At 36.3% G+C, this 25,866-nt stretch overlaps 3 protein-coding genes across 4 annotated transcripts in view; 2 read left to right on the top strand and 1 right to left on the bottom strand.

The window, feature by feature from the left end:
* Positions 1–21,977, bottom strand: part of LOC138329805 (uncharacterized) — an 80,906-nt gene extending 58,929 nt beyond the window's left edge. Inside the window, 1 exon segment of the mRNA XM_069277100.1 lies at positions 21,828–21,977. The gene's annotated coding sequence lies outside the window, so the exon portion shown is untranslated.
* LOC138329804 (uncharacterized) lies at positions 4,773–9,355 on the top strand. The gene is made up of 5 exons (XM_069277099.1): positions 4,773–4,875; positions 5,161–5,235; positions 5,510–5,584; positions 7,152–7,628; positions 7,665–9,355. Exons 1-5 carry the CDS (start codon positions 4,774–4,776, stop codon positions 8,316–8,318), a joined length of 1,383 nt encoding a protein of 460 aa, XP_069133200.1. The 5' UTR covers position 4,773; the 3' UTR covers positions 8,319–9,355.
* Positions 10,378–19,782, top strand: LOC138329956 (52 kDa repressor of the inhibitor of the protein kinase-like). 2 transcript variants are annotated; one of them, XM_069277262.1, is made up of 3 exons: positions 10,378–14,554; positions 15,318–15,378; positions 16,787–19,782. In XM_069277262.1, exon 3 carries the CDS (start codon positions 16,908–16,910, stop codon positions 19,149–19,151), a length of 2,244 nt encoding a protein of 747 aa, XP_069133363.1. In that variant the 5' UTR covers positions 10,378–14,554; positions 15,318–15,378; positions 16,787–16,907; the 3' UTR covers positions 19,152–19,782. The 2 variants fall into 2 exon arrangements, with proteins under 2 accessions (XP_069133363.1, XP_069133362.1); XM_069277261.1 differs by having other exon boundaries at positions 10,378–15,378.
* Positions 21,978–25,866: the final 3,889 nt, after the last annotated feature.

Raw genomic sequence — 25,866 nt, 5'->3', positions numbered from 1 at the left:
CGCTTCACTGACCTAGTGAGCGGAGCGCAGCATGGCGGAGAGTAGAGAACTAATGGAAGGGAACCAGTCTAACGACATGACTTCCCCAATACATCTGGGGGGGGGGGGGGGAAGTGTTCCGTGTCGGTATTTACGGGTACACCATGTGGGTTATCGTCACACTTTGAAAATACCTAGGTAATTTTGTTGCGTGGTTGCAATAGACCTTTTAATCAACACCTAAAAGGTCTATCTGTCAATACTAATGGCGTTATATCGGAAGGACACCTGATAGCGGTACGCTGCGGGCTGTTTGATGCCGACCTCAATTTATACACTGTATGTCCATATAACCGGGACCGCCAGGGTTTATACTGGAAACAGCGATCTACATATCAATATCCCGGGCACAAGGAAAGAGCCAAGCCATACAGAAATGTCAACACGGAGATGAGCCAAATGATTATGAAGAACGTTGGTTCTTTGGTACCAGTTGGCGCAGGTACGTGGAACTGTAGAAATAGTACATGCAATATTCTTACAAACATCCGCGTCTCAAAAGGTCAGATTCGAACACATCGCTTCACTTACCTAATAATCAAAAGTCATATTTTTATCTAAATTTAATTGTACAGCTCTACAGCACCTAACTAACAATGCGTAGACTGCACGTTCTGAAATTTGATATGAAAATTGTATATTTGACTACAGTAATAACTATGTTCGGAAAACAATTTAAATTAAAAGAAAACTTAATTTCCGTATGCTATGTGTCATTTCTAATCGGCCCATCACTTGTGTTGTGTTTCTGAAGACGATCCTGCAATTTTGATTGGCTGATTGACGACTCCACTTGATTTAGGTTATTTCCCGTTTTTGTTACCTAACTAATGTTCATTGAACTTGGTGAAATAATTTACTCCCGACCGAAACACCGTGCATCAATTGCGTTTTCGCAGTAAATAAGGGAGTAACAAATTATGAACAATGCCAGAGACGGTCTGCATTGTGTTCAGACACTTAAATTACAGCCTAAATTTAATTAAAAAAAACATTATATTGCAGCAGTGAAATAAAAAACATAGTTATAAATATTTAAAAAAAAACAACACACTTTTTTTTCAAAGAAATAAGCGAAATTAACATTGCGTATGAAAAAATATAATTGCAAAAAACTAACATAAATAGCTTTTTTAAAAGTGTGAGGTTCATATATATATTCCACAGAGCATGGTTTAATATAACAGCATCATTTATACTTAAGATTGCTTGTACCCTCTGATTTTCACATGTACCCCCTTATTTTTCTCAAGATGAGAACATACAACAAACAATGAGGTAAAAATAGAACAATTTTAGAATTTTAAAGCTATATATAGGAATTGAACAGTGTTTCGAATGCATTAAAGATGGTACATGTATGAATGCAAGTGGATACAGACAAATTCAATGTTTTAAGTTGGATCAAATAACAACCCTTTATTTAAAATCTGTAAACTTATGAAACTTTGTTTACATTGTGGAATTTCTTTATCTTTCTCTCTTATATTGATGTGCAGGGATTTTCCTACAGTAGAATCTGGGGCCGAATAACGGACCCATTTCCCTCCAAAAATTTAGCTAAAATTCCCAATTTGTAGTTAAAAATTCCCAATCAGAATCTAAAATTGAAAGTCTGAGTAATGTCATTCTTGGTATGAAATTGTCATGATATGTTGAATACTAAAAACGAAATAAAAGTCGACATACATTTCTCCGCGAGTTGTTGTTATGTATCCATGGTGAGTACTTTCGTTATGTAACGTTTTGCAACTCTTGTTTACGACATGAGCCGATTTACGGTAGGGAATCGGGTCACGTGATAGGATGAAGTCTCGTCGCCGTCTGTTGGACTGTCAGAATGTCACACAATGCAAAATACTACACAAAACGATTAAAAAAGGGGCCAAAAGACATCAACAAGTTGGAAAAATTTGGTTTTAAACCAATACAGACACAAGAGGATTTAGATACAGAGAAAAAAGATGACAAGCCTGCAGAAACCACATGTGAAGTTTCGTCAACTAGCACGTCAAAACCGCCGCAACTCGAGCGAGTCGAACAAGTTGCTTCATCGGACGATTACAACACAGAAAAAGAAAAGACTACCTCCGATCGCGAAGAAAAACCATGCGATCAAGGTGAGTTTTCGGATGAAACATTTCCTAAACGTGTTGAATATGATGCGCGTAAGATGGCAACTATTCCGTATGAGCAAAAATACATATGGTTATATTATAACTCTCTCAGGGGAGGTTATATGTGCAAAACGTGTGAAATATTCGCCCTCGTATCAGGATTCGCGCAACCAGAATTTGTTCAGAAAGGATTGGAACTTACTTGTCATCCAACATAACAATTGTCGAAACATGAACAAAGCAAACGTCATTGTGACGCAAACAGGAAATACATAAACTATAATACAAAAGTTTCAAGTGTTCATTCCATGCTTGTAGAACAAAACATTAATCAAACGCTGAAAAATCGAGAAGTCATAAAACAAATGTTTCAGTGTGTGAATATTCTGATCCGGCAAAAATGGGCCGTCACTGAAAACTTTGAACAAGTAGTTAGATTTGTAGCCGATTTGGGACTTACAAATTTGAGGGATCATCTTAATTCAGCAAACAAATCACAGACTGAGGGTACCGGTGCAGCTAGCAAATGTACAACATATCTTTCTTCCAAGTCTGTCACTGACTTCATTGACTGTATGAGTAGTTGTCTTGAACAGGAATTATTACAAAGTTTGCATGGAAAAATGTTTGCTCTTCTCGCTGATGAAAGTACCGACAAAGCCAACAGAACCCAGTTTAGCATTTTCGGACGATGGATCATGGATGGGTCATCCATGGCAGAATACCAATATTTAGGCTTAATAAATGTAGAAAAAACAACCGCTGAAGCTCTGATGATGGCCATTGAATCCCTCTTGCTCGCCAAAAATGTCAACATAGAAGACATCAGGTTTACTGGATTTGATGGTTGTAACACCATGAGTGGATCTCTGAAAGGTACTTATGTTTTCTAAATTGAGAAGCTTTTTAACACTTTTATTAATGAATAATATGCTATTTATTTGTTTATTTTTAAATATTGATAATTATTTCGATATCATAAATTAATTTAAATTATATTTATATTATATAAAAGTTAGTACATTTTTGTATACATATTATATTTATAACATTTTGATTGAAAAAACACCATTTTTGCAGACAATATAAAATGTTTTAATATTGAAGTCATATTCAATTGAATTTTACTTCACTCAGGGAATTCAATATGTAAGTTAGTATGCATGGCACTCAATAATTAATTATTCTCAATCTGTAACAATAATTTACATTTCGATCAATCATTTTTAAAAATTTATGAATGTTTTTAAGCAGGTCTACAGCGGAGAATTACACATGCATCGCCGTATGCAATCTACATCAACTGCCGCAACCATCGCTTAGCATTATGCCTTGTCCATCTGCTGAAAGAATACCCACTCCTTAATGAGTTAGATGGTACTCTTCTTGGCCTGTGGAAGCTGATGGAGTTTTCTCCCCAAAAGATGTCTGTTTTTAAGAGGGTACAAGAGGCATATGGAATGGCACCTTTGAAACTAATCCGTGCGGCTACAACTAGATGGTTATCACATCTGCGTGCATGTCTCAGGTTAAAGGAAAGGTTTAGCAGCTTAGTGGACACTCTGGAGACTCTTTATGCCGACAAGAAAGAGCCAGAGGTATTTGGGTTGAGACATAATCTCACAAGAAGAGACATTATGGGAATGGTCCTATTGTTGTGCGACATCCTGAGGCCTGTCAACTTCCTGAGTCTTTACCCTTCAGGAGGAACAAATAAACTTTACCATACTAGAATCCAGAGTTAAGGTAACAACAAATGAACTACATGCATTGATTGACAGGTATCAGAGGGGGGACCTGACATCTACATAAATGGAAGATGCCAATACAGTATTCAATGAAATAACAGACAGAACAGATTTGCGGATGAGGCGCAGACAGAGAGGTGACCGGGATGAACGTATGACTGTGGCATATTTCCTGGAACGAAAGGGAATTCCATTTGTTTACAGTCTGCTATCAGAGACAGCTTTAGCATCGATCAGTGTCCTTGATCCCAGAAATATACCAGATATATTATCTTAATTTATTTATTAATTGAAAAAAATATTGGTTATTAATATACTAGTGAGTCACAGTCATAAGAATCGCCCCAGAAGTACATTTATGTAGGTGGAAATACATTTTCTTTTATAGCCTATTATTTATTTTGATGAATGTTTTTAACAAATTTATTAATTCAGGAATCCACCAGGAGGTTGGCAGAATTCTATGGGAGACAGATCACAGACACATTCCAAGGTAACACCAAGGTGGCTGGTCCAGACATAGTAGATCAAGATTTGCTGGAAAGAGAACTGCAGAGATTCAAATATCAACTGTTCCTGTACATGTAATGATAAAATATAGTAGTTAAAATGGTTTTGTTAATTTTAATGAAACTAATTCTATCAAAATGGAACTTGATATATTTTCATTAAAAACATAAATAAGAAATTTATTTTTTTAATAATATTTGATAAAAAATATGTGTATAATTATAATAGGTACATCAATTCATTATTGAAGAAAACATAATTGAAGGTTTAAATCATAATTTTCCTTAAATTATTATTTACTGAGGAAACGAGGATTGGATCTTAATGGCATTGTAGCAGATATGACAAATGATGGAGTGATGCAAAACTGCTTATTTATTTTACAGGTATTCCAAGCCACGCCATATAATCTGAGAGATCCTACCACGTCTTGCAATTACCCAAATACAGCAAACAATGAGGTAAAATAACAAGAGGCCCATGGGCCGTAATGGTGACCTGATATATATGATCATGTGTTCTGATAAAACATATAAACACAATATTGGCCAATCGCATCTATCAGACTCCTGTAAGTTGAAATGTGTTAGCACTATTTCTAAGACAGTGCTAAAAGTTTTTTTTTTTTTATACAATATGTAGGTTCTTCTTTATCCATATACACTGTAGATTGCCATTTGCATTTTGTGAATGAAATGAAAAAAAAAACATGACTGATAAACAACCATCTTTAATCTATTTTACAGGTATTCAAAGCCACGCCATATAATCTGAGAGATCCTACCACGTCTTGCAATTACCCAAATACAGCAAATAATGAGGTAAAATAAAATAAAAACATTTTTTGGACCATACCATAGTGGTGCTTATTGAATTTTGGAAAACTCAGACAAAAAGATGGCTTACAAGCACCATATTGGATTTTTTAAGTTGAAGTATGTTAGCGCTATTTCTATGACAGTGCTAAAAGGATCTCTGAATTTTTTTATACAATATGTAGGTTCTTCTTTGTCTGTATAGATTGCCATTAGCATTTTATGAATGGAATGAAAAAAAACATGACTGATAAACAACCATCTTTAATCTATTTTACAGGTATTCCAAGCCACGCCATATAATCTGAGAGATCCTACCACGTCTTGCAATTACCCAAATACAGCAAACAATGAGGTAAAATAAAAAATAAATTATTTTTAGGCCATCTGACCGAAGGTTAGGAAGATCTGTTGTCGTCTTGTTTTGTCCATCGTTGGGCGCTGTACCCTGTACAAAATCCTACTTCTCCTTAACCCTTGAGTGGATTACATCCATATTTGGTGTAAAAATCATTGGAGAAGGACAAACATATTTTATATAAACAAGTTAGATCCGACCCCTGGAGACAGAGGGGCTGGGCTCAGAAGGGGTAGATCATTAGGGGAGGACAATCTTATTTTATGTAAATGACCCTAGGGACAAAGGGTTGGGGCTCTTACTCCTTGAGTTGAATACAATCATATTTGTAAAACATAACTGGGGAAAGACAATCATATTTTATATAAAGGACCCAGGAATGAACCATATGGGGACAGAGGGGCGGGGCTCAGAAGGGGTAATTTTACTGAAAATTGGCTTTAAAATCTGACTCCTCTTTAATTTATGAATGGGTAACAACCATATATGTCATGGAACATCAGTAGAAACAAGTTATGCAAATGAATGACCTTGACCTTCATTGAAGGTCATGCAGGTCAAAATGGCTAAATTTTGAAACCTCTTCTTGTGAATAACAAAGAGGCCAACAGACCTGATGTTAGGACTGTGACATGCTGGGATGACTGCCATTCAAGGTCACAGGGGTCAAATAGGCTAAAACTAAAAGCCTAGAGACCTGATATTGGGCCTCAGCATGCTGGGATGAAGGGTTACCAAGTTTGTTCGAATGGTCATTCAAGGTCACAGGGATCAAATAGGCTAAAATATTTAAACAATTTCCTGTGAATAATTAAGAGGCATAAAGACCTAATATAAGGCCTGAAACATACTAGGATGAAGTGCTACCAAGTTTGTTCAAGTGAATGACATTTACCTACTTTTAAGGTCAGAGTCATGAAATATTTCTGAAACTTACAGCTTCAACTATGGAGATCCTTATATCACCTTAATTGTTAGCCACTACTGTATACTTTGACTATGTTGTTTTGTGCCAATAGTCAGATGACTGTTAAGGCTTGTTGGCCTCCTGTCGAAATTAACCTTTAGTGAAAATCTAGGGATTTTATTGACCCAATTAAAGATACACTGTATTTCTGTTATATCATTGATAAAGGCGGTCACTGCAAACGAGGTTGAAATATTTACATCGTTTTCACAATTTCTATATATATACCAATTATAACCAAGGGGAAGTGAAGTATAATTGATATCAGTGTTGATAAATGATGTTCTATATCTGATCTCAAATTTAAAGCAGAAACCCCACATTTTTTATAATTAACTCCTTTTTATGCGATTGAAAAATATGATTATAAGTCTGTGCAAAGACCTTTCTGGAAAGACTTATTTTACAGAGACATCAAAAATTCTTTACCACTGCCTGCTATGGCCTCAAGCTCAGGAATTATGACTTACTACAATACATGTCTGCGTTAAGATTTCACACTTCTGATATTTCATACAGATGTTGTCCATGACCCTGTTAAACTATGTACAATGTATATAAAGCATTTTATTATTATCTTATTTTTGATTATTTCAGGTCTTCAACGACACATCACAGACTTTATCAGAGAATCCGAGTGAAGATGAATCACAGATATCTTCCTGGAGTGTTGAGAATCTACTGGAACAGAATGAGTTTGAGAAATTGAATGCGTATCTCCAGTCCTCTTCCATCAGTCCTGTAAGGTACAAAGTAAATACTGCATTAGAGGATATGGCAGATAGCTCAAAGCGTTACGTCAAGAAAAAAGCAAGTGCAGTTGTTGATGCTATTCTTAATACCATAGCACCAGGCCAGGCTAAAGAACTTTTGGACATGATTACCTCGAAACAAAGCAACACCAATGGTAAAGGTAATTCCAACTCTGATCTTATGAACACTGTGGTACATCTAAATGGAGCAACTGAAGATAATTTCATAAGATGTCAACTATTATCCCTACTGTCCAGATCCATGTCCAAAGCTGAACTCCTTGGTTGTATTCCTGAATTAACAACATACCGCATTGATCAAGCAAGGCTTTATACAGCTCAGTTTCAGTCTGGTTAGAAACCTAAAGAATGTACCAAATACAAAAGAATGAGAATGGATCCAGAGAAAATGGAGCATGCCTTGGCATTTTTCTTTAATCCAGCGTTTTATCAGATTGCTTCGTATGGAACAAGAGAATTGAAACTTGATACTGGCGAGATGCTTCAGATACCTGAGGTTGTCCGGACAGCATGCCATTCCACACTGATAGGTATGTATCAGTGCTACTGTATAGACTCTGGGTTTGAGCCTCTCTCTAGAGCAACACTTTTCAAAGTTTTAAAAATATGTGCAACATCCACGAGAACAAGTATGAAAGGCCTTGATAACATCTCAGCCGAAGGACACGAAGGATTTGATCATCTCATTAAAGTTGTTTCAAAACTAGAGGAGCATGGAGTACCGAGGGTAAAGACTCTGCAGTTGATATCACAGTTAAATGGATATCAGATCTATCTGAAGTCGGGATACAAAGTCCGTGTTGTGAAGAGCTCTTCATGTGCTGATCATTGTAGGGACTCGGCTCTAAGTGATCCAAATCTAATCATGTACCAGAGTGTCTGTGACCATAATCATGATATGCACTGTTCAATGTGCGAGTCCTGGCATGATGTCATCAGAGAAATAAGGAAAATCATAGAAGAATCATATTTTTCTGAAGACCTAATTTGATATGGTAACATTACACCTCAGCGGTGTTACTTTACACCAGATCTTCGTTTGAAAGGGTAACCTTACACCACAGTGGTGTTACTTTACACCAAAGCATAACTTGAAAGGGTTACCTTACACCACAGCGGTGTTACTTTACACCAAATCGTAATATGAAAGGGTAACCTTACACCACAGTGGTTTTACTTTACATCAAATCCAAACTTAGAAGTGTTACTTTACACAAGATCTTCGTTTGAAGTGTTACCTTACCACAGTGGTGTCACTTTACACCAAATTCTAACTTTAAAGTGTAACCTTACACCTCATCGGGGTTACTTTACACCAGATCTTCGTTTGAAGTCTTACCTTACATCACAATGGTGTTACTTTTCACCAAACCATCGCATGAAGTGTTACATTACATCATAGGCCTATGGGACTTTGTTCAGGGCATGTTCTGTACAAAATGGCGGTCAGCTTAAAGATCATTTGACAGGTAAGGGAATACTAACAATTAATAAAACTAAAGGGGCACTTTTGAAATTATCTGAAGTTGCCGACTAGTTAAATTTATCGTCTCTTGAGACAGACGATTACGAAAAACATCTCGAAATAGGAGGACGATGGTTGTTGATGCCGGATGTTTTTACGATATCAAGTTGCAAGTCGCAGCTACCCGATATCGGGTTTGGATATATCTTTGTGGATCTCAGTAGTGATTGTGGTTGGGGTCAAGACCGGATCAGGCATTATAAAGATGACAACGCATATAAAATTTTCCAACAGAACCACATCAGTAATGTCGTGTATCACCAGCAGCACGGTCATATTAAGCCAAGTGTATACCTGAGCCACAACAGAACGGGGAGCCATACGATTGCTGGATACTTATGGGAACTAAACCCTTTATCAAGTCTGGTGGCTGTACATGTGTTGCGTAAGTAATTAGAACCCTTTTTTTTAAAGGTATATACATGTACAATTTATCTCCCCATATACAATATTAATGTACATGTTACGTACAACGTACAGTCAGTGGCCATAATAATTTAATAAAGTACACAATTGAATTTTTTCTATATATTATTAGTAATTTTACATATTTTTAAATTGTTATTCCTAAAGTAATTTTACATTCAATTGCAAGATTGCAACGGAAGAGCATGTACATTATTTCAAAATAAGCGTTAGATAAGTATTCTTTATGTTGTCAACTTTGAAGTTTTTATGGTTGCAAAAATTTCTTGAGAGGAGTTTTAAAAAATGTAAAATTACTAATAAAATATAGAAATTAGAATCGCTTGCGTACTGTATTATGGTCACTGACAAAGACAGTGATTTAGGTTATGATGTTTAATACAGCAATTCAATGTACAAACATGAAAACTGTATACTATACAAACCCATTCTCATCTGTACACGTGTTAGAATGTATATAAGTATACATGTACAGTACACGTAAATGTTTCCATAATGAACAAATTATTCAAATGCAGGTACATTGCACTATGACTCTCTGATGAATTTACATATCTTTTAAAATCTACACAATCAATAAATAACAACCATTTCGGAACCATATATATATATTGTATATTGAAATACATTGTATATTCCTGTTTGTCAAGTGTATATATACACTAGACAAATATTAAACTATATAGCACAGTGGAACGCAATTTACCCTTCGGCAAGTGGCAGCCGAAGGCCGGATCTACAAAAGTGTATCCATGCTGTTCGGCAGAACGCTAAAAATATGAACTATGACTGGAAAGCGTGCCACGTGTGACGTCAAATGTGTGGCGAAATAGATTTATAGTGCTCATTGGTATAGGTAGAACGTACGAATTGGTCCATATGTGTCGTAGTGGAGCACTGCCTCCGAAAATCACTCGGGCATAGTTTTCTATACTTTTTGTAGGTTTCCAATTATTTTATGTGTATACATGCATTTACATATCATTTTTGTCCAAAACAAACATAACTACCATTCTTAATATCTGCCGTACCGCTCACAAGACGTCAAATTCACATTTTGTGGACTTGCCGTATAAATTCCCTTCAGAAAGACCTTCATATGTATTATGTACAAAAATAATGACTCGATGAGAATTTGATATTTTGTGTGGTTCAGTTTGATTGCCTAGTTGGTAAGCGATATCAAACAAGTACGATAAAAATGCAAACAAACGTTTTATAATGGTTTGCATAATCATTACTTTGCTCCATTAGCAGTAATAGGCACCAATTGTAGCTCTAAAGACGACACCATTTTCTGTCAAAAAGTCTTTTGAGCTACAATATTGCAGCTATGGTATAGGATGCAAATTTAGTCGCCTATCTCCTCGGTGTGTTGGCAAAGAAGCAAAGTCCCAAATTTAGTCGCCTTTTGCTGGGCAGATTATGTAAAGGATCAAAAACGCGTAGAACAGAACGGGAAAATGCTGGAAATAGGGATAATTAATTGCAAAGCAAGTGATCAATTGATGTCAATTTGTATATTTAACGTTCGTTAATGCCTTTGGGATAGCGGGTCTGTAGATAGGTAATCCAGAATCTCTCTCTCGATCGACGCTTGGTTCTGAATTTCTGAATAGAAACTAGAAATTTATAGACACTTTAATTTTAACATATATAATTATATAAAGTTAGTCCCTTAAATTTGTTACATTAAACTACAAATGTACTAAGTGGTAAATTCAGAAGAACAAGATGCTTTGTGGTTTGTTTTGTATTTTTTTCAGGATGTAGAAGGAACCACCAATTTGGGAAAACAGTTACACCGATCTTGGATAAGGGTTATAACAATGTGGGAAGAAGGTTACACAGTTATTGGGTGAAGGTTACACCAATTTCGGAAGACGGTTACACCGATCTTGGAAGATGGTTACACCGATTTGGGAAGAAGGTTACACCGATATTGGATGAAAGTTACACCAATTTGGGATGAACGTTACACCGATCTTAGATAAGGTTACACCGATTTGGGAACAAGGTTACACCGATATTGGATGAAGGTTACACCAATTTGGAATTAAGGTAACACCGATCCTGGATGAAGATTACACCAATTTGGGATGAATGTTACACCGATATTGGATGAAGGTTACACCAATTTTGGATGAAGGTAACACCGATTATGGATGAAGGTTACACCAATTTGGGATGAAGGTTACACCTATTTGGGATGAAGGTTACATCAATTTGGGATGAAGGTTACCCAAATTTGGGATGATGGTTACACCAAATTGGGATGAAGGTAACACCTATTTTGGATGAAGGTTACACCAATTTGGAATGAGGTTACACCGATCCTGGATGAAGTTACACCTTTTTTGGATGAAAGTTACACCAATTTCGGAAGACGGTTACACCGATCTTGGATGAAGGTTACACCGATTTGGGAAGGTTACACCGATATTGGATGAAGGATACACTAATTTTGGATGAAGGTAGCACTGATCCTGGATGAAGGTTACACCAGTTTTGGATGAAGGTTACACCGATATTGGATGAAGGTTAGACCAATTTTGGATGAAGGTAACGCGGATTATGGATGAAGGTTACACCAATTTGGGATGAAGGTTACACCTATTTTGGATGAAGGTTACACCAATTTGGGATGAAGGTTACACGAATTTGGGTTGAAGGTTACACCAAATTGGGATGAATGTTACGCCTATTTTGGATGAAGGTTACACAATTTGGGATGAGGTTACACCGATCCTGGATTAGGTTACACCTTTTTTGGATGAAGGTTACACCAATTTGGGATGAAGGTTACACCGATATTGGATGAAGGATACACCAATTTTGGATGAAGGTAACACTGATCCTGGATGAAGGTTACACCAGTTTTGGATGAAGGTTACACCGATATTGGATGAAGGTTAGACCAATTTTGAATGAAGGTAACGCGGATTATGGATGAAGGTTACACCAATTTGGGATGAAGGTTACACCTATTTTGGATGAAGGTTACACCAATTTGGGATGAAGGTTACACGAATTTGGGTTGAAGGTTACACCAAATTGGGATGAATGTTACGCCTATTTTGGATGAAGGTTACACCAATTTGGGATGAGGTTACACCGATCCTGGATTAGGTTACACCTTTTTGGATGAAGGTTACACCAATTTAGGAAAAATGTTCCACCTATTTTGGAAGAAGGTTACACCTATCCTGGATTAAGTTTACACCAAAAAGGTGGCAATATAATCATACCCTTCTTTCAAGACAGATGTCTTTTATCAAATGTTAATTGATATATAGATCAGCAGTTTTATAAAAAAATTGATTTGTGGAGAACAGTTTTTTGCTGAGCAAAAAAAAAAAGATTTTAGTGTGAGCGTATGCAGAAGCAGCATCTTCTTAGTGTGAATATTGTTGGGACCAATTCAAATTGTATTAACTTAACTTTAATATTAGAAAATTTAATAAAATTCAGACATTTAACAATGTTGTTAATTCAAATGTATCAGAATATTGTAATATGATATAAAATAATTGGGGAAACTTTTTCCTGTACACTGTATGTTTGCTTATCGGTATCACACATGTACTTGTGTAAATATGTATAATAAAAGTGTTAAGTTGACTAGACTTTTAAAATATACCTGCTGGAGGAGGACTTAATTCATTATAGGTGACAAAAAATCAAAGATGTTTGGCTGTCCTGATTATAAGAGGTGAACTGAATTAGCTTCAATACGTTGAAATTAATTACTTATCCTTTATCTCATTTTCTTCAACACAAGATCAATTTCACAATTAAGATAACAATGCACAAGTTATATTGGCTGGGTCTCGGCACAACGGAATGTGTACTACGGGTCAACAAATTGACATTGGCAGCTACAGGCGAGCCTTTCCCAGGGCCTTAATAACAAAATACATTAATTAACTCTCAACCATTGTATGTAACACATTTACATACGCATATAGGACTATAAACAGCATCTAGATGAAACTAGGGCATCACCTGACTTGTGACACTGTCCAGGGAATATAGATTATCCAACACAGGTAATTATGATGTCATGACACTTTGAATAACATATTTAAGGTTAGAAAAATAATGAATGTCTCTTAATTGCCTTAATCTTTTCTTTTTCTTTTGTATGAAGCGGTACCGGCGGCCATATAATTTCCCATAATGCATTGTGTTTCTCATTTAAATATTACTATAGACAAAGAAGGAATGAAATATATTTTAATTCCCAAAAAAATACAGTTTATGTCTGTTTGTCGCCAAATTTGATCAGTTCCGTCCTGATCTATAACTACATGTCCATACCAAATTTCATTGCTGTTAATGATATATAACTTGAGATATCCTGTTCACAAGGTGATTTTCAAAACTAGGGTCATGCTATAAGCTACGCTCCATCGTGCTAAAAATTGGTGTAATGTTGCACCAAAAAAGGAGGCAGCGGTGGTGCCACCTTTTTTGGTGTAACTTAACACTCAAAAGTTTACAGTGCAGGGGTTCCTGCGTTCCGATCACTTACGATCTAGAGCTATGTAAGTGATCGAAACCCCTGGAGTATCGAGGATGCACGTACCCGTACACGTACGTAAGTTTGCTTATATTCATACGTTACCATTTTATAATCGTACAGAATGAACCATTAATCAGCAACACTGGCGTAAAACCGATCAAGTTTCTGATTTAAAGCTTCCAATATAATAAGTTGGCCAAAAATGGAATGCGGAAATTAAATGTCTTCCTTCTCAAATGGGGGCTTGGGACAAGCAGCAGTGATTCCTTATGACGACGTTAAAGCGAATAGTCGGGCAAAGAAGGGCTAAAATCGGTAAAAATGGTGTTAATATATCCAGTATAATTTCTTATGAAATAGAAAAATAAAATCTCCCATCAAAATCGCTCTGTATGCAAAGAAATTAATATATATTATAGGAATCCTAAAAATCCTCCCGACCGGCTATCAGTGCAGTTCAATCTTAACGCATGCGCAACATCCACCACTCTCCGTAGTAAACAAAACATGGCTACCGTAGTTTTGAACCAAAAGGTTTCCGCCAAAACAACCAACTGACTCCCCTAAAATGCGAAAGGAAAGGCAATGGAGCAGCGACATTCCCAACATATGACTCGGTAAATATTACGACGCATGGAGAGTGTTAATACAACTTGTTATAGTGAAGAGAACAGTTCAAACGAGCAGGCGGCTCCGGACCGCTACTGTACGTACCTAGGCCTACAACCCGGTACTCCCTGCTCAGCTGATAGTGAGTGAGTCTTCGTATTTTGATCATTATGTAATTAGTTCCTAGCAGTATTTTTTCATGAATGAGTTGTCACATATGGTCACATGTTTCATACGTGTTCCCCAATCACGTAAAACGTAACCCTTGGGTAAATAGCGGTTCTTTCATGGGGCCTCTTTAGGGGTAATGCCCTGTATAATTATAAAATGTACCGTTGTAATGCAAGTGCATTATCAAGCTAAGATTTGTTTCAATTAATCTATATTATGCTACCGGTCAATTCATACAGTTCTGTTGTATATATTTATAGATTTTTAATTTGTAAATTATTGTTCTGGTAGTGGTATACACATACATATACATATGTACATGTAGGTTTTAGCTTGTTCTTTAGATATATTTTGGAGAACACATACATTATTATTTCTGGTCATAATAATAAATAGTGTTTGTATATTTATTACAACTGTACCTGGTTCATGTGTACAATGTATATGACAAACTTTACAGAGTTGAAATGTACTGCAGCCATGTATCATTTATAATTATTCTGAATTTTTGTTGGAACTATAGATAATGAATTTTGTATCTTCTTTTGGAACAATATTTGATTCTATTAAATGCATCAGTGACACATTCACAACTTATAAAAGGTTTTCTCTAAAATAAAAAAAAAACATGTAGAATGAACCTACATTTATTCATTTATATATATTTGAAATTGATCATTTCAATTTTTGTCATATTCAACAGATATAAAAAATTGTTGGTTCTTTTTTTGCAGGCACCATGCATGCATAGTGACATGAATACAGAAAGTTCATCCCTTGGACCTGTATACAAGTGTATGTATACATATACAAAATGTACATACAATTAGCATCATATGAAGACTGAAGAATGTTGATTTGAGTGCTCTTGAAAGTAAACTTTACCAATATGGACCTAGAAGATCATGAACAGAACATTTAAACAGTATTAATTTATTAAATGTTCCTTTCAACTGTAGTCATTAAATAAAATTATGATGCTATACTTTTTCATTGTTTAACTTTGTAGAAATATTTGTTTATATTAGTCCTCTAGATCCAGTGATTATAATCTTGCATCCACATGCCTGCCCATTTGTTTGGCAGGGCTTGTGAGATAGCTTTTCAATTACTTTTAAAATATAAGGATTTTTTTACATAAAGCAATATAGATACCATTGTCTTAGGATTTCTAAATTCTACTTTACAAGAGAGTAGACTCAACATATAAATAAAACCATAAAACTAGCAAGTTATCTGAAATGTTACAAATCTTTTTGTCTGAACCAAATTTCACATTTATTGTCTATGTGTAACTTGTACATAGAACATTTATGTATTTAAACTGTAGTAACAGTGATTACAAACACATAGACTAAAATGTAGTATGTAGTACTATGTACATCTGTCTTTGATTTGAGTTCTAAACAAAAAAGTGGTACCTATTGGGAAGTTGTAACTTGGGGGGGGGGGGGGGGGGGGGGGGCAATGAGACTAAATAACCAAAAAAAAGCCATGTAAACCCCAAATATGCAATGACCAGATCAATGATAAAGCACCCTTCCACTTCCAGTTATCTGTAGCTATTTCTTCTATATTTCAACCCCCCACCCAAGTTACAACTTCCCAACCTCATGATTCTTCTGTTGTTTAGCCCCCCCCCCCCCAACACACACATACCTGATTGATTGTCATGTTATCCTAAAAACCAAAAAGGGTATACACACTGTGTACTCTCAAAGGAGGGGAACCGCTTCATTTAAAAATGGAATTTACAATTTTATCTTAATTTTGAAATTTTCAATTTAATTATTAATTATTAATTACTGGACTATTAAAACAGTATAGAACCCCTCGGCTACAGACAAGGTACTGTTGTACACATTTCTCTTAATTAATTACTTTTCTTCCAACTCAATCATCTTTTTCTCCAGAACACAAAAAAAGAACAAGAAACAACAGAAAAGGAAAGTAATATACATGTAGGCCTATATGTTTTCTGGAAATATATATGATGTGTTAATTCTCACAGCATAGGCCTACATGAATGTGAAGAATTAAATATTATCAATGTTTGGGAGAATTTCCTAGTTTTAATTCTATAGCAGCTACATGGAATGTACGTTTATTTACAGAGTAACAGTTTAAAAATCTTTATAATGATGCATCGTTGCAGCATTTCAATGTAAACATCACTTAATTTGAATTTACAATTTTATTACAGATCCCTAGACCATGATGCTTCCCAAGACAATTCTTCCAAACGTGCTAGATGTGATCCACCAACTTGCCCCAGTACTTCAGCCATATCATTTAGAAATGCTGACCTTGATATTGCTACATACATGGGAAGACAATTGTCAGAAGAAGATAAATATAACATTATCAAAAACCATTTTCAACCAGACAGCAGCTATAAGTTTCCTTCCACAAAGTTTGGTCAAAAACAGAGAAGTTTCCAGCTTGCATGGATTTCTCGATTTCCAGGATTGGTCTACTCTCCATCTACTAACGGTGCCTTTTGCTTGCATTGCTTTTTATTTCCCGGTGGAACTGAGAGAAAATGTCAACTTGTGTCGGAGCCATTCAGAAATTGGAAAAAAGCTGTTGAGAGATTTGACGAACATTTTCATAAGATCAGACACAATTCTGGAGATAACAGCGCTAGTTCACACAAAAAAACTGGGACTGGACACGAACTACACATGGACAGCGTTGTAAAAAGTACTAACTTTTTGAAATGTAAGGAAGATAAGCAGGTTCCCATTCATCATCAAATTGATGCTGCTCTAGAAGCTAGGAAAGAGAGAAACATGAAAGTCTTGGAGACAATTGTTGAGACAGTTTTGTTTTGTGGACGACAAAACATTTCCCTACGTGGACACAGAGATGACAGTCGCCACAGCGCAGATCCGTCAGTCAACACAGGAAACTTTAAAGCTCTCCTTGAGTACAGGATCAAAGGGGGAGACAGCAATCTCCAACATCACCTGGAAAATGGTCCAAAGAATGCAACTTATATTTCCAAAACAACACAAAATGAAATAATCACTACCATTGGCAATTACATACTTCGGAAAGTTGTGAATGATTGCCTGGCATCAGGTGGATTCTATTCATTGTCTGCAGATGAAGTCAGAGACATAAGTAATCATGAGCAGCTAGCAGTTACAATCAGGTTTGTGGACAACACGGGCGAAATAAGAGAAGACTTCCTTTCCTTTATAAATGTCAGTGAGGGAACAACTGGAGAGAATCTGTCACATGAACTATTAAATCTAATTGACCAGGTTGGACTTGACAGAAACAAAATGCGAAGCCAGTGTTATGATGGAGCTGGGAACATGGCTGGGAAAACAAAAGGTGTTGGACCAAGAATTCAACAACAGTACCCAAAGGCTCTCCCTTTTTGGTGTACAGCTCATCAATTGAATCGTTGTATTGTACAGGCCTGTACCATCCCAGCTGTACGAAACATGATGAGTACTGCAGACCAGGTGGTTCGATTCTTTGAGTTTTCCCCCAAAAAGCAAGACTCTCTTGAGGAAGCTATCAATGCTTTGGAGTTGCCTGAAAACAAGCGCCACAAACTCAAAGAGTTATGTAGAACCAGGTGGGTGGAGCGCCATGATGCATTCGATGTCTTCATTGATTTTCTACCTGCTACAGTGGAAACTTTGGAGATGTACGCCAAATTGCCGAATACCAGGACACCAGGAGCTGCTGATGCCTCGTCACTTTTGAACTCTGTTTGCACCTTTGATTTTCTAGTGTGTTTAATCATTGTACACAGATGTCTTGGATATTTGAGGGGACTGTCTAAATCACTTCAAGAGCGTACACTTGATGTTGGTCGAGCCCTGAAGAATGTGACATTGGTGAAGGCATCTCTACAGTCCTGCAGAGATGACATAGACAATGTACACCAAGAATGGTTCCAAGAAGCTGTGGCCTTAGCAGAGGAATTGGACATACCAATTTCTAAACCAAGAACTTGTGGTCGCCAGTCGAAAAGAAACAATGTACCAGCACAGTCCCCAGAAGATTACTATAGAAAATCTATCAGCATTCCAGTGCTCGATCATCTTCTGGAGGAAATGAAGACACGCTTCACCAGTTTGCACCAGAGAGCAGCCCTGGGATTGATGTTAGTACCTTCAGAGCTGGATGACAGAAACATCGATATAGGTGCCTTGACTGAATTCTTTGGAGATGATCTGCCTTCTTCGAGGACATTGGAGGCAGAAATGAGACAGTGGAAAATATTTTGGAAGGAAAATCCAGAAAAACCTTCATCCATTTCTGCCACCATCAAGGCTTGTGATAAAGATTTCTTTTCGAACATTCACACCATTCTGAAGATATGTGGAACCTTTCCGGTGACAAGTTGTGAGTGTGAGAGAAGTATTAGTTGTCTACGACTTCTCAAAACCTATCTGAGATCAACTATGGGACAGGATAGACTTAGTGCTCTTGCACTGATGTTTATCCATAGGACAGTGAATGTGAGGGTCACTGACATTGTGACAGAATTTGCCAGGAAACACCCAAGGAGGATGCAGGTCCCAAATATTCTGTTTGAGGAATAGACTTGTACACTAGCAAATAGCAATAGGTGATCATGATGATAGTGTTATGAAGTATTATTTTATGATAATAGTAGCTATTAACGTGATATTAGTTTCACATCAACCTTATGGTTTGTAGTATGTTCATGGTAATGTACACTATTTGCAATATTTTTAAGTCTATGATTTACTGCAATAGTAGCTAATGTGATGATAGTATTGGTTCTTTTTTTTACAATGTTGTTGATGTATATAATGCTAAGTCTTATGACTTACTGCAGTAGTGCCTAATGTGACAGTAGTACTAGCTATAGTGTTAATATATAAATTATTGGTTTCATATTTTGAATTTTATTAACAAGTTTTTTTTTTTAATTATAAGATGTAGGACTCAAATAATTCATAAGAATATGTCATTAATAAAGCAATATATATCATATATGTAAGTTCAAAAGTCTTTCGCAATTCTAGTCTTGTAAGTGATGATCATTGTTTTTAAAAAAAATAACAATTGATTTTACATACATGAAGTCAGGATATAATTTGTATGTTGATAAAGGTTTCTTGTTATTATTTGTTGAATAAAACACTTAAAGAGTGTTCTTGGCTACAAGCTATAACATCTTTACATTGTTCTTTTCACTAAGTTATATACTGACAATGTCATTGAGATTTCATTCTGATAGAAAGAAATTTTTATCTCAAATTTTTCCAAAATGTGATATATACAGTGTTCATGTAAAATTGTGAAAATAAATTAATGTCTCTCAGACTTTTTGTCACTTTTATAAGCAGTATAAGACTTTATGCTGAGATCTCAGAATAATAGCAGAATTAATTCTCAATGGCATCATATGGGAAAAAATCCAATCGGAATTTTTTTTCTCAAATTGTGCCCCCCCCCCCCCCCCCTGCCCCCTGCACACCAAGACCTGAATCCGCCCCTGACATTGTACAATACATATACATCATAAAAGTTTCTTTCCTTCCAGCTGGACATTCATGTCATCATCTCTCTTCAGAACTCAAATATTTTTTTTACAAAAAAAAACAGAGACATAGATAATTAATTAAATCTCTGCAAAAAACCACACGAATAATTGAACACAATTTGTACTTGTAAAATATCTATGTAGAATGTCTATGAGCTAATTTATTTTCACATCTTTGACAGCTACATGCATGGACGTTGTATGGAACGTTTTCGTGTGGTTTTAAATGGGAAATTATGTTACGATTATTTGTATTTAACCTTCATGATTTGGTTGATTTGAAATACGACGATTGCGATGCTGCAATAATTGCCCCTTGCCGGGGCCCCATTTCTGCATCGGCCGAATATTTGTGTCGATTTCCATGTCTAAAGATGCTTTTATCGAAAAATGATTACAAGGCATTGTCATTTATGTAAGAATACTTCATTTGCATCAAATGTATCATCTCAAAACAACAATTTACATACCGCATTAGTGGTTTATCACACGAAACGAAACCGACACGACTGAGAAACACATATCCATGTTGACATTTCCACGCAGCCTCGTTTTGAAAGAGTTTGGCGAATTTATATTTAGAACTGTGCTAAATTTACACGGGGCTTCCCCAAAATTTCAATGGTCAAAACTGGACACCGTGAGCAGAACTTGACCATCATTATGGTATACAATGACTTTTGGAAGGCCAAAGAACGCATTTAGAATGGTTTCCTTTGCCCGACTATTCACTTTAAAAACATACATACTTATAAAGAAATAAAACCTTCACACCGCCCCTCCTGACCCCAGGGTTCAGCACGAAAACTATACAAACTCTGTTCCCCTTCCCCAAAGGATGTTTATGGCCAATTTTGGTTACAATCCACGCAGAACTCTATGACAAGTAGCAATTTAAAGGATTTAACTCTAGTTTCCCTAGTGAGCCCCGCCCCTACTGCCCCCTGGTGGTCAGAGCCAAAATTTATTTTAAAAAAAAACAACTCTGTTCCCCTTTCCCCAGGATATTTGTGGCTAAATTTGATAACATTCCATGCCGAACTTTATGACTAGTAGCATATGTACCCTCTATTTTCCCTATCGGGTCAGGTGTCAGCTAATACGTTTGGCATGATTTCTGGATTGGACAAAGGGAAGCAACTGGAATATTTAAAAATCAATACACATACGCCCTGTACTAAGAATTTGAAAACGAAAGTACCTAACCACGGCCGTTAACGCTATCAAATTAGCTGCGAGTTTTATACCATATTTCTGAAGCCATAATAAAGGTTTTAATCAACCATGCAATACTGCAACCCAAAATAAAATTGTCTAGAGTAAAATCCAGCTCTATACACATAGCTTAAAACGGACAGTACCGCAATAAACTGACATAAAAATAGAATACTGGCCTGGTAACAGTTCTTCCTGAATAGGCCTAGGCCTAGTTAACTAAATGTCAATGATAATAGTTCCACAAATTGATAAGTGGTAGCAATACACCAAAGATTTGTATGAAAGTATACATCTAGCCAGTATAGATGTAATATCCACATGTACAGTACATGTATAGATATCGAAAGTAGAATAAAATTTGGGATGATTAAGTCAAGAAAACAGAGTGTTTATGTAATTATTTGTCGTTAACCCCGACATTGACAATCAAGAAATGCTACAAAAGAGGATTTTCTCTAATTAAACAAATTACGGGTAATATTCTTACCTGTTCCGTCGCGTCTACTGTCAGCTGACAAATAGTACATGTATGTACACGTATATCACTGAAACCAAATAACGGTGAAATAGAATCCGGAAAGCCTATAACATTCTGTGATAAAACTCTATCTAATTAAAATTAGACTTGTATTTCTGCTCCACTGATTTGTATTGGAGCGTAACGTAAAGCATCGTACAACTCCGTTAGCCAAGGGTATTTTGTGCAATTCTCTTCCTACAACAAGTAGTTAGGAAGAGAATTGAACTAAATACCCTTGGCTAGCAAAGTTGAGCATCGTATACGTAGTGAAGCGGAGTTACAATGTAATTTCAATTACATTATGATAAAACCTAGTCTTCTTTTCACAAAAAAAAATAACTGCATGAAATAAAAAGTCACGATTCGATAACATAGAATTTGTTAAAACTGCAATCTTAAACTTATCAATAAGCCTCTGGCATGGTGAGATAGACTTTCGCCAAAAGAATAGCGGTATTTGTGTCGATCCGGCGCGCCAGTATTTTAGACGCCAATAATTAAATTTTATGACGCATGATTTGTATGAAGATAATTGGACAATAAACGCATGCAAACGTTCCACTCCGGTCAACAGTTAAACTATTTTTTTCGACGCCAACAATAATTATGACGCAGAATTTGTAGGAAGAGAATTGGACAATAAACGCATGCAAACGTTCCACCCCGATCAACAATCAAACTATTTTTTTCGACGCCAACAATACTTGTAATTATGACGCATAATTTGTAGGAAGAGAATTGGACAATAAACGCATGCAAACGTTCCACCCCGGTTAACAGTCAAACTATTGACCGGTCAATATATAGAGAGTCAGGTAACAAAAGTCATTATTTCATTTTAATTGTTTCCCTCTAGGGGGCATCTCGGTAGACAAAAATGGCAATTGAAATCATTAAAGGCCCACTACCTTTCCAAAACAGCTTTTAATTTTAAAATGGGAATGTAAAACGAGATCGATAATTTTGTAACGTCGCAAAAGTTATTAACTTACCGTTAATACTACACGTATTATCACCTTCTGAACAATTTTATGAAGATAAATAAAATAATAATTTTCATAACGCGGGTCGTCTTATGTTTCCCGCCGTCGTCCTAAATACCACGCGGTAGTTGACTATCACTGCGCCAGACGGCAAAGCAGCGAAATGACTTTCCACTGTTATCTTATATTACGCAGGAAATGTTGCATATGTTTGGTGTTGTAACCTCATCTTAGGCCTTCGGCATATATTTTCTGATGTTATTAATGTTTTCAAGAAACCTTTTTATTTTGCTCCGGAAAAGTAGTGGGCCTTTAACGTCAACGCACTTACCTAATATTTGGTAAGGTGACCTTTAGACTTGATTACTGTCAGCAGACGTCGGAGGATGAAATTATACAGAGATCTCACATACTGACAGGAGAGTGAAGTCCGATATTGTAGTAAAAAGTTCGTCAGTTGTGTTTATGGCTCAAGATTAAAAGAACGTTGAACAATCACATTAATGTCGGGAGACTGTGCTGGCCGATGAATAGGAGCATTATCATCCTGGAAACGGTAAACTCCGTTAGGAAAATGAGGGGCAATAACAGGCCACAGATTGTTATCAAGTAATTTTATGTATTTCTGTACATAATGTTACCATCAACTTTGCAAAGAATCCCCCACGCCGTTGTAACAATTGCTTCCTCAAATCATAACTGCCGGGGAGGACACATAGTACGACTCTCTTGCTGTTCTCCAAACATATACAAGAAAATTGTCACCAATAACTAGATGTACTTGAGATTCGTCTGAAAATATCACGTAATATATCCAGTAATGATCTATTGAAAGTCGTCTTTTTTCTAAACACCACGCTAAACGCTTTTTCCAATTAACTTCCGATACTACCACTTTCTTTCTGGTAATCCGCCGCTTCCATAATTAATACAAAAAATGATATAAAATAATTTATTTCGCCCTAGGTACATGCGTAATCAGTATTCCATAGGCCTAGTACCACGGAATATTTTCGGGATGCAATTAATTATTTTTTTCATATTTTTAACTTGAAGTAGAATTAGTAGCTAAATTTTTCAATTCTGGTATTGGTGTAAACAAGGATTTATAAGTCTCATATACGTCCTTGGTGTAAAGAACCTTACCTTTGTAACTGAAGAAAAATACGAAATCGTCTGCTCCTGTTGTCAGCGGTGGAGCATCTCAGCAAAAACAACCATTCTTTAATTGTTCGAGTTACTCCCCCTTAAACGCTCGAAGCGCACAACGACTTGACAGGGCACTATTGCCTCAAAGTATTATTGAGGGATGGAATAGTGCCCGAGCCGAAGGCACTATCCCATCACGAGACAATACTGTGAGGTAATGGTGCCCTCTCAACCAGGCCATAATGGGATTAGTACATCACCCTCACATGAGACACTTTTTATGTCATCGTAACAGAAGCACGTCAAGTGACACCTCACAACGCTATCTTCATTTCCACACCACTTGGTTACATTAAAAGTACAACGTATTAATTTTCGCAGAAATCTGTGATTCTATAAAACAGGATTCAGTTTCACGAAAATTTAAAGTGGATCAATATAGAACACGAGTGAACTGTCTTCTGTAGAAAAGCAACAGTTGCTTCCATCCCCGCACACAACAGCCTGTCCGCCATCTTGATAATGACGTCGTGTTATGACGTCACAATAATTCACGTTCAATTTCGCGCCACTTCAATATTCGTGCCCGCTTGCCCTGGCACTATTGCAAATAGTACCCATGTGTGTAGCCAATCAGAATCCAGAGTTCTGTCACGTGATGTAATAAATGACCAAAGGGACATAACTGGAGTGTAGTACTTAAGTATATGGATGCCCATTTAAGGCGATGAATGCCCATGTTCAACCAGAATGGTACAATTGACACCACATGTGAATGTTTATGTGTCTGGTCAGAGTCATCATGGTAAATCATAAGTTAATCAGTGCTGTATTGGTTAAGTTGATGATGTTGATGACTAAAGTGCCCAACTTATAGGGTGTCCAAGATGTGTCAAATAGGCCGGGTGTCCAAGATGTGTCAAATAGGCCGGGTGTTCAAACTCCTGTCAATTCGGAGTTTGTTAAGGATATGTTCTGTTCTCGTGAGAACATTAGAATGATCAGTGGTATAAAAGAGAGTGCGTATGAGAGGATGTGCGAGTCTGACTATGAACCACGCCACTTTTTAAAACATTGGAGATCGATTACTCTTCTAGATACTGCTTATAAAATTGCATCTGGTGTTATCTCTCATAGAATTCGGTCAGTAATAAATAAATTAATAAATGAAGATCAAACAGGTTTCTTTTCAGGACGCTATATTGGAAAAATATTCGAATACTTTATGATATTACGTGTTATGTAGAAGATTTAAACACGTATGATACGCTTGATAGATTTTGGAAAAACTTTCAATTCTGTTTCATGATTTTTTTAGTGTAATAATATTTCAAATTATTTCAATTTAGGGGTGGGTAGTAGGCAATGAGTAAAAACATTACATACTAAAGTATCGTTTCATGTAAATTAATTAAGGTGGAAATACGGTGGCTGATTTGTGTCATTTCGTCTTTTCGTCTTTTCGCCCGAAAAGACGAAATTTAACAAATTTAAATTTCGTCTTTTCGCGGCGAAAAGACGAAAACTCACAAACACGAAAAGACGAAAGTGATACACGCTAATTAGCGACTTTAATTCTCGTCTTTTCGCCTTCAAAAATCTCGTCTTTTCAAACCTTAACCTTAACAAACCTTAATTTTCGTCTTTTCATCTTTTCGTCTTATCGCCCCGAAAAGACGAAAATTAACAAACCTTAATTTTCGTCTTTTCGCCCCGAAAAGACGAAAAACAAACCTTAATTTTCGGCTTTTCGTCTTTTCGCCCCGATAAGACGAAAATTAACAAACCTAATTTTCGTCTTTTCGTCTTTTCGCCCCGATAAGACGAAAATTAACAAACCTTAATTTAACAAACCTTAATTTTCTTTTTTTTTT

The sequence above is a fragment of the Argopecten irradians genome, chromosome 8, assembly GCF_041381155.1.
Source record: "Argopecten irradians isolate NY chromosome 8, Ai_NY, whole genome shotgun sequence".
NCBI classification, from domain to species: Eukaryota; Metazoa; Mollusca; class Bivalvia; order Pectinida; family Pectinidae; genus Argopecten; species Argopecten irradians.
This window is presented reverse-complemented; position numbering and strand designations above follow the sequence as displayed.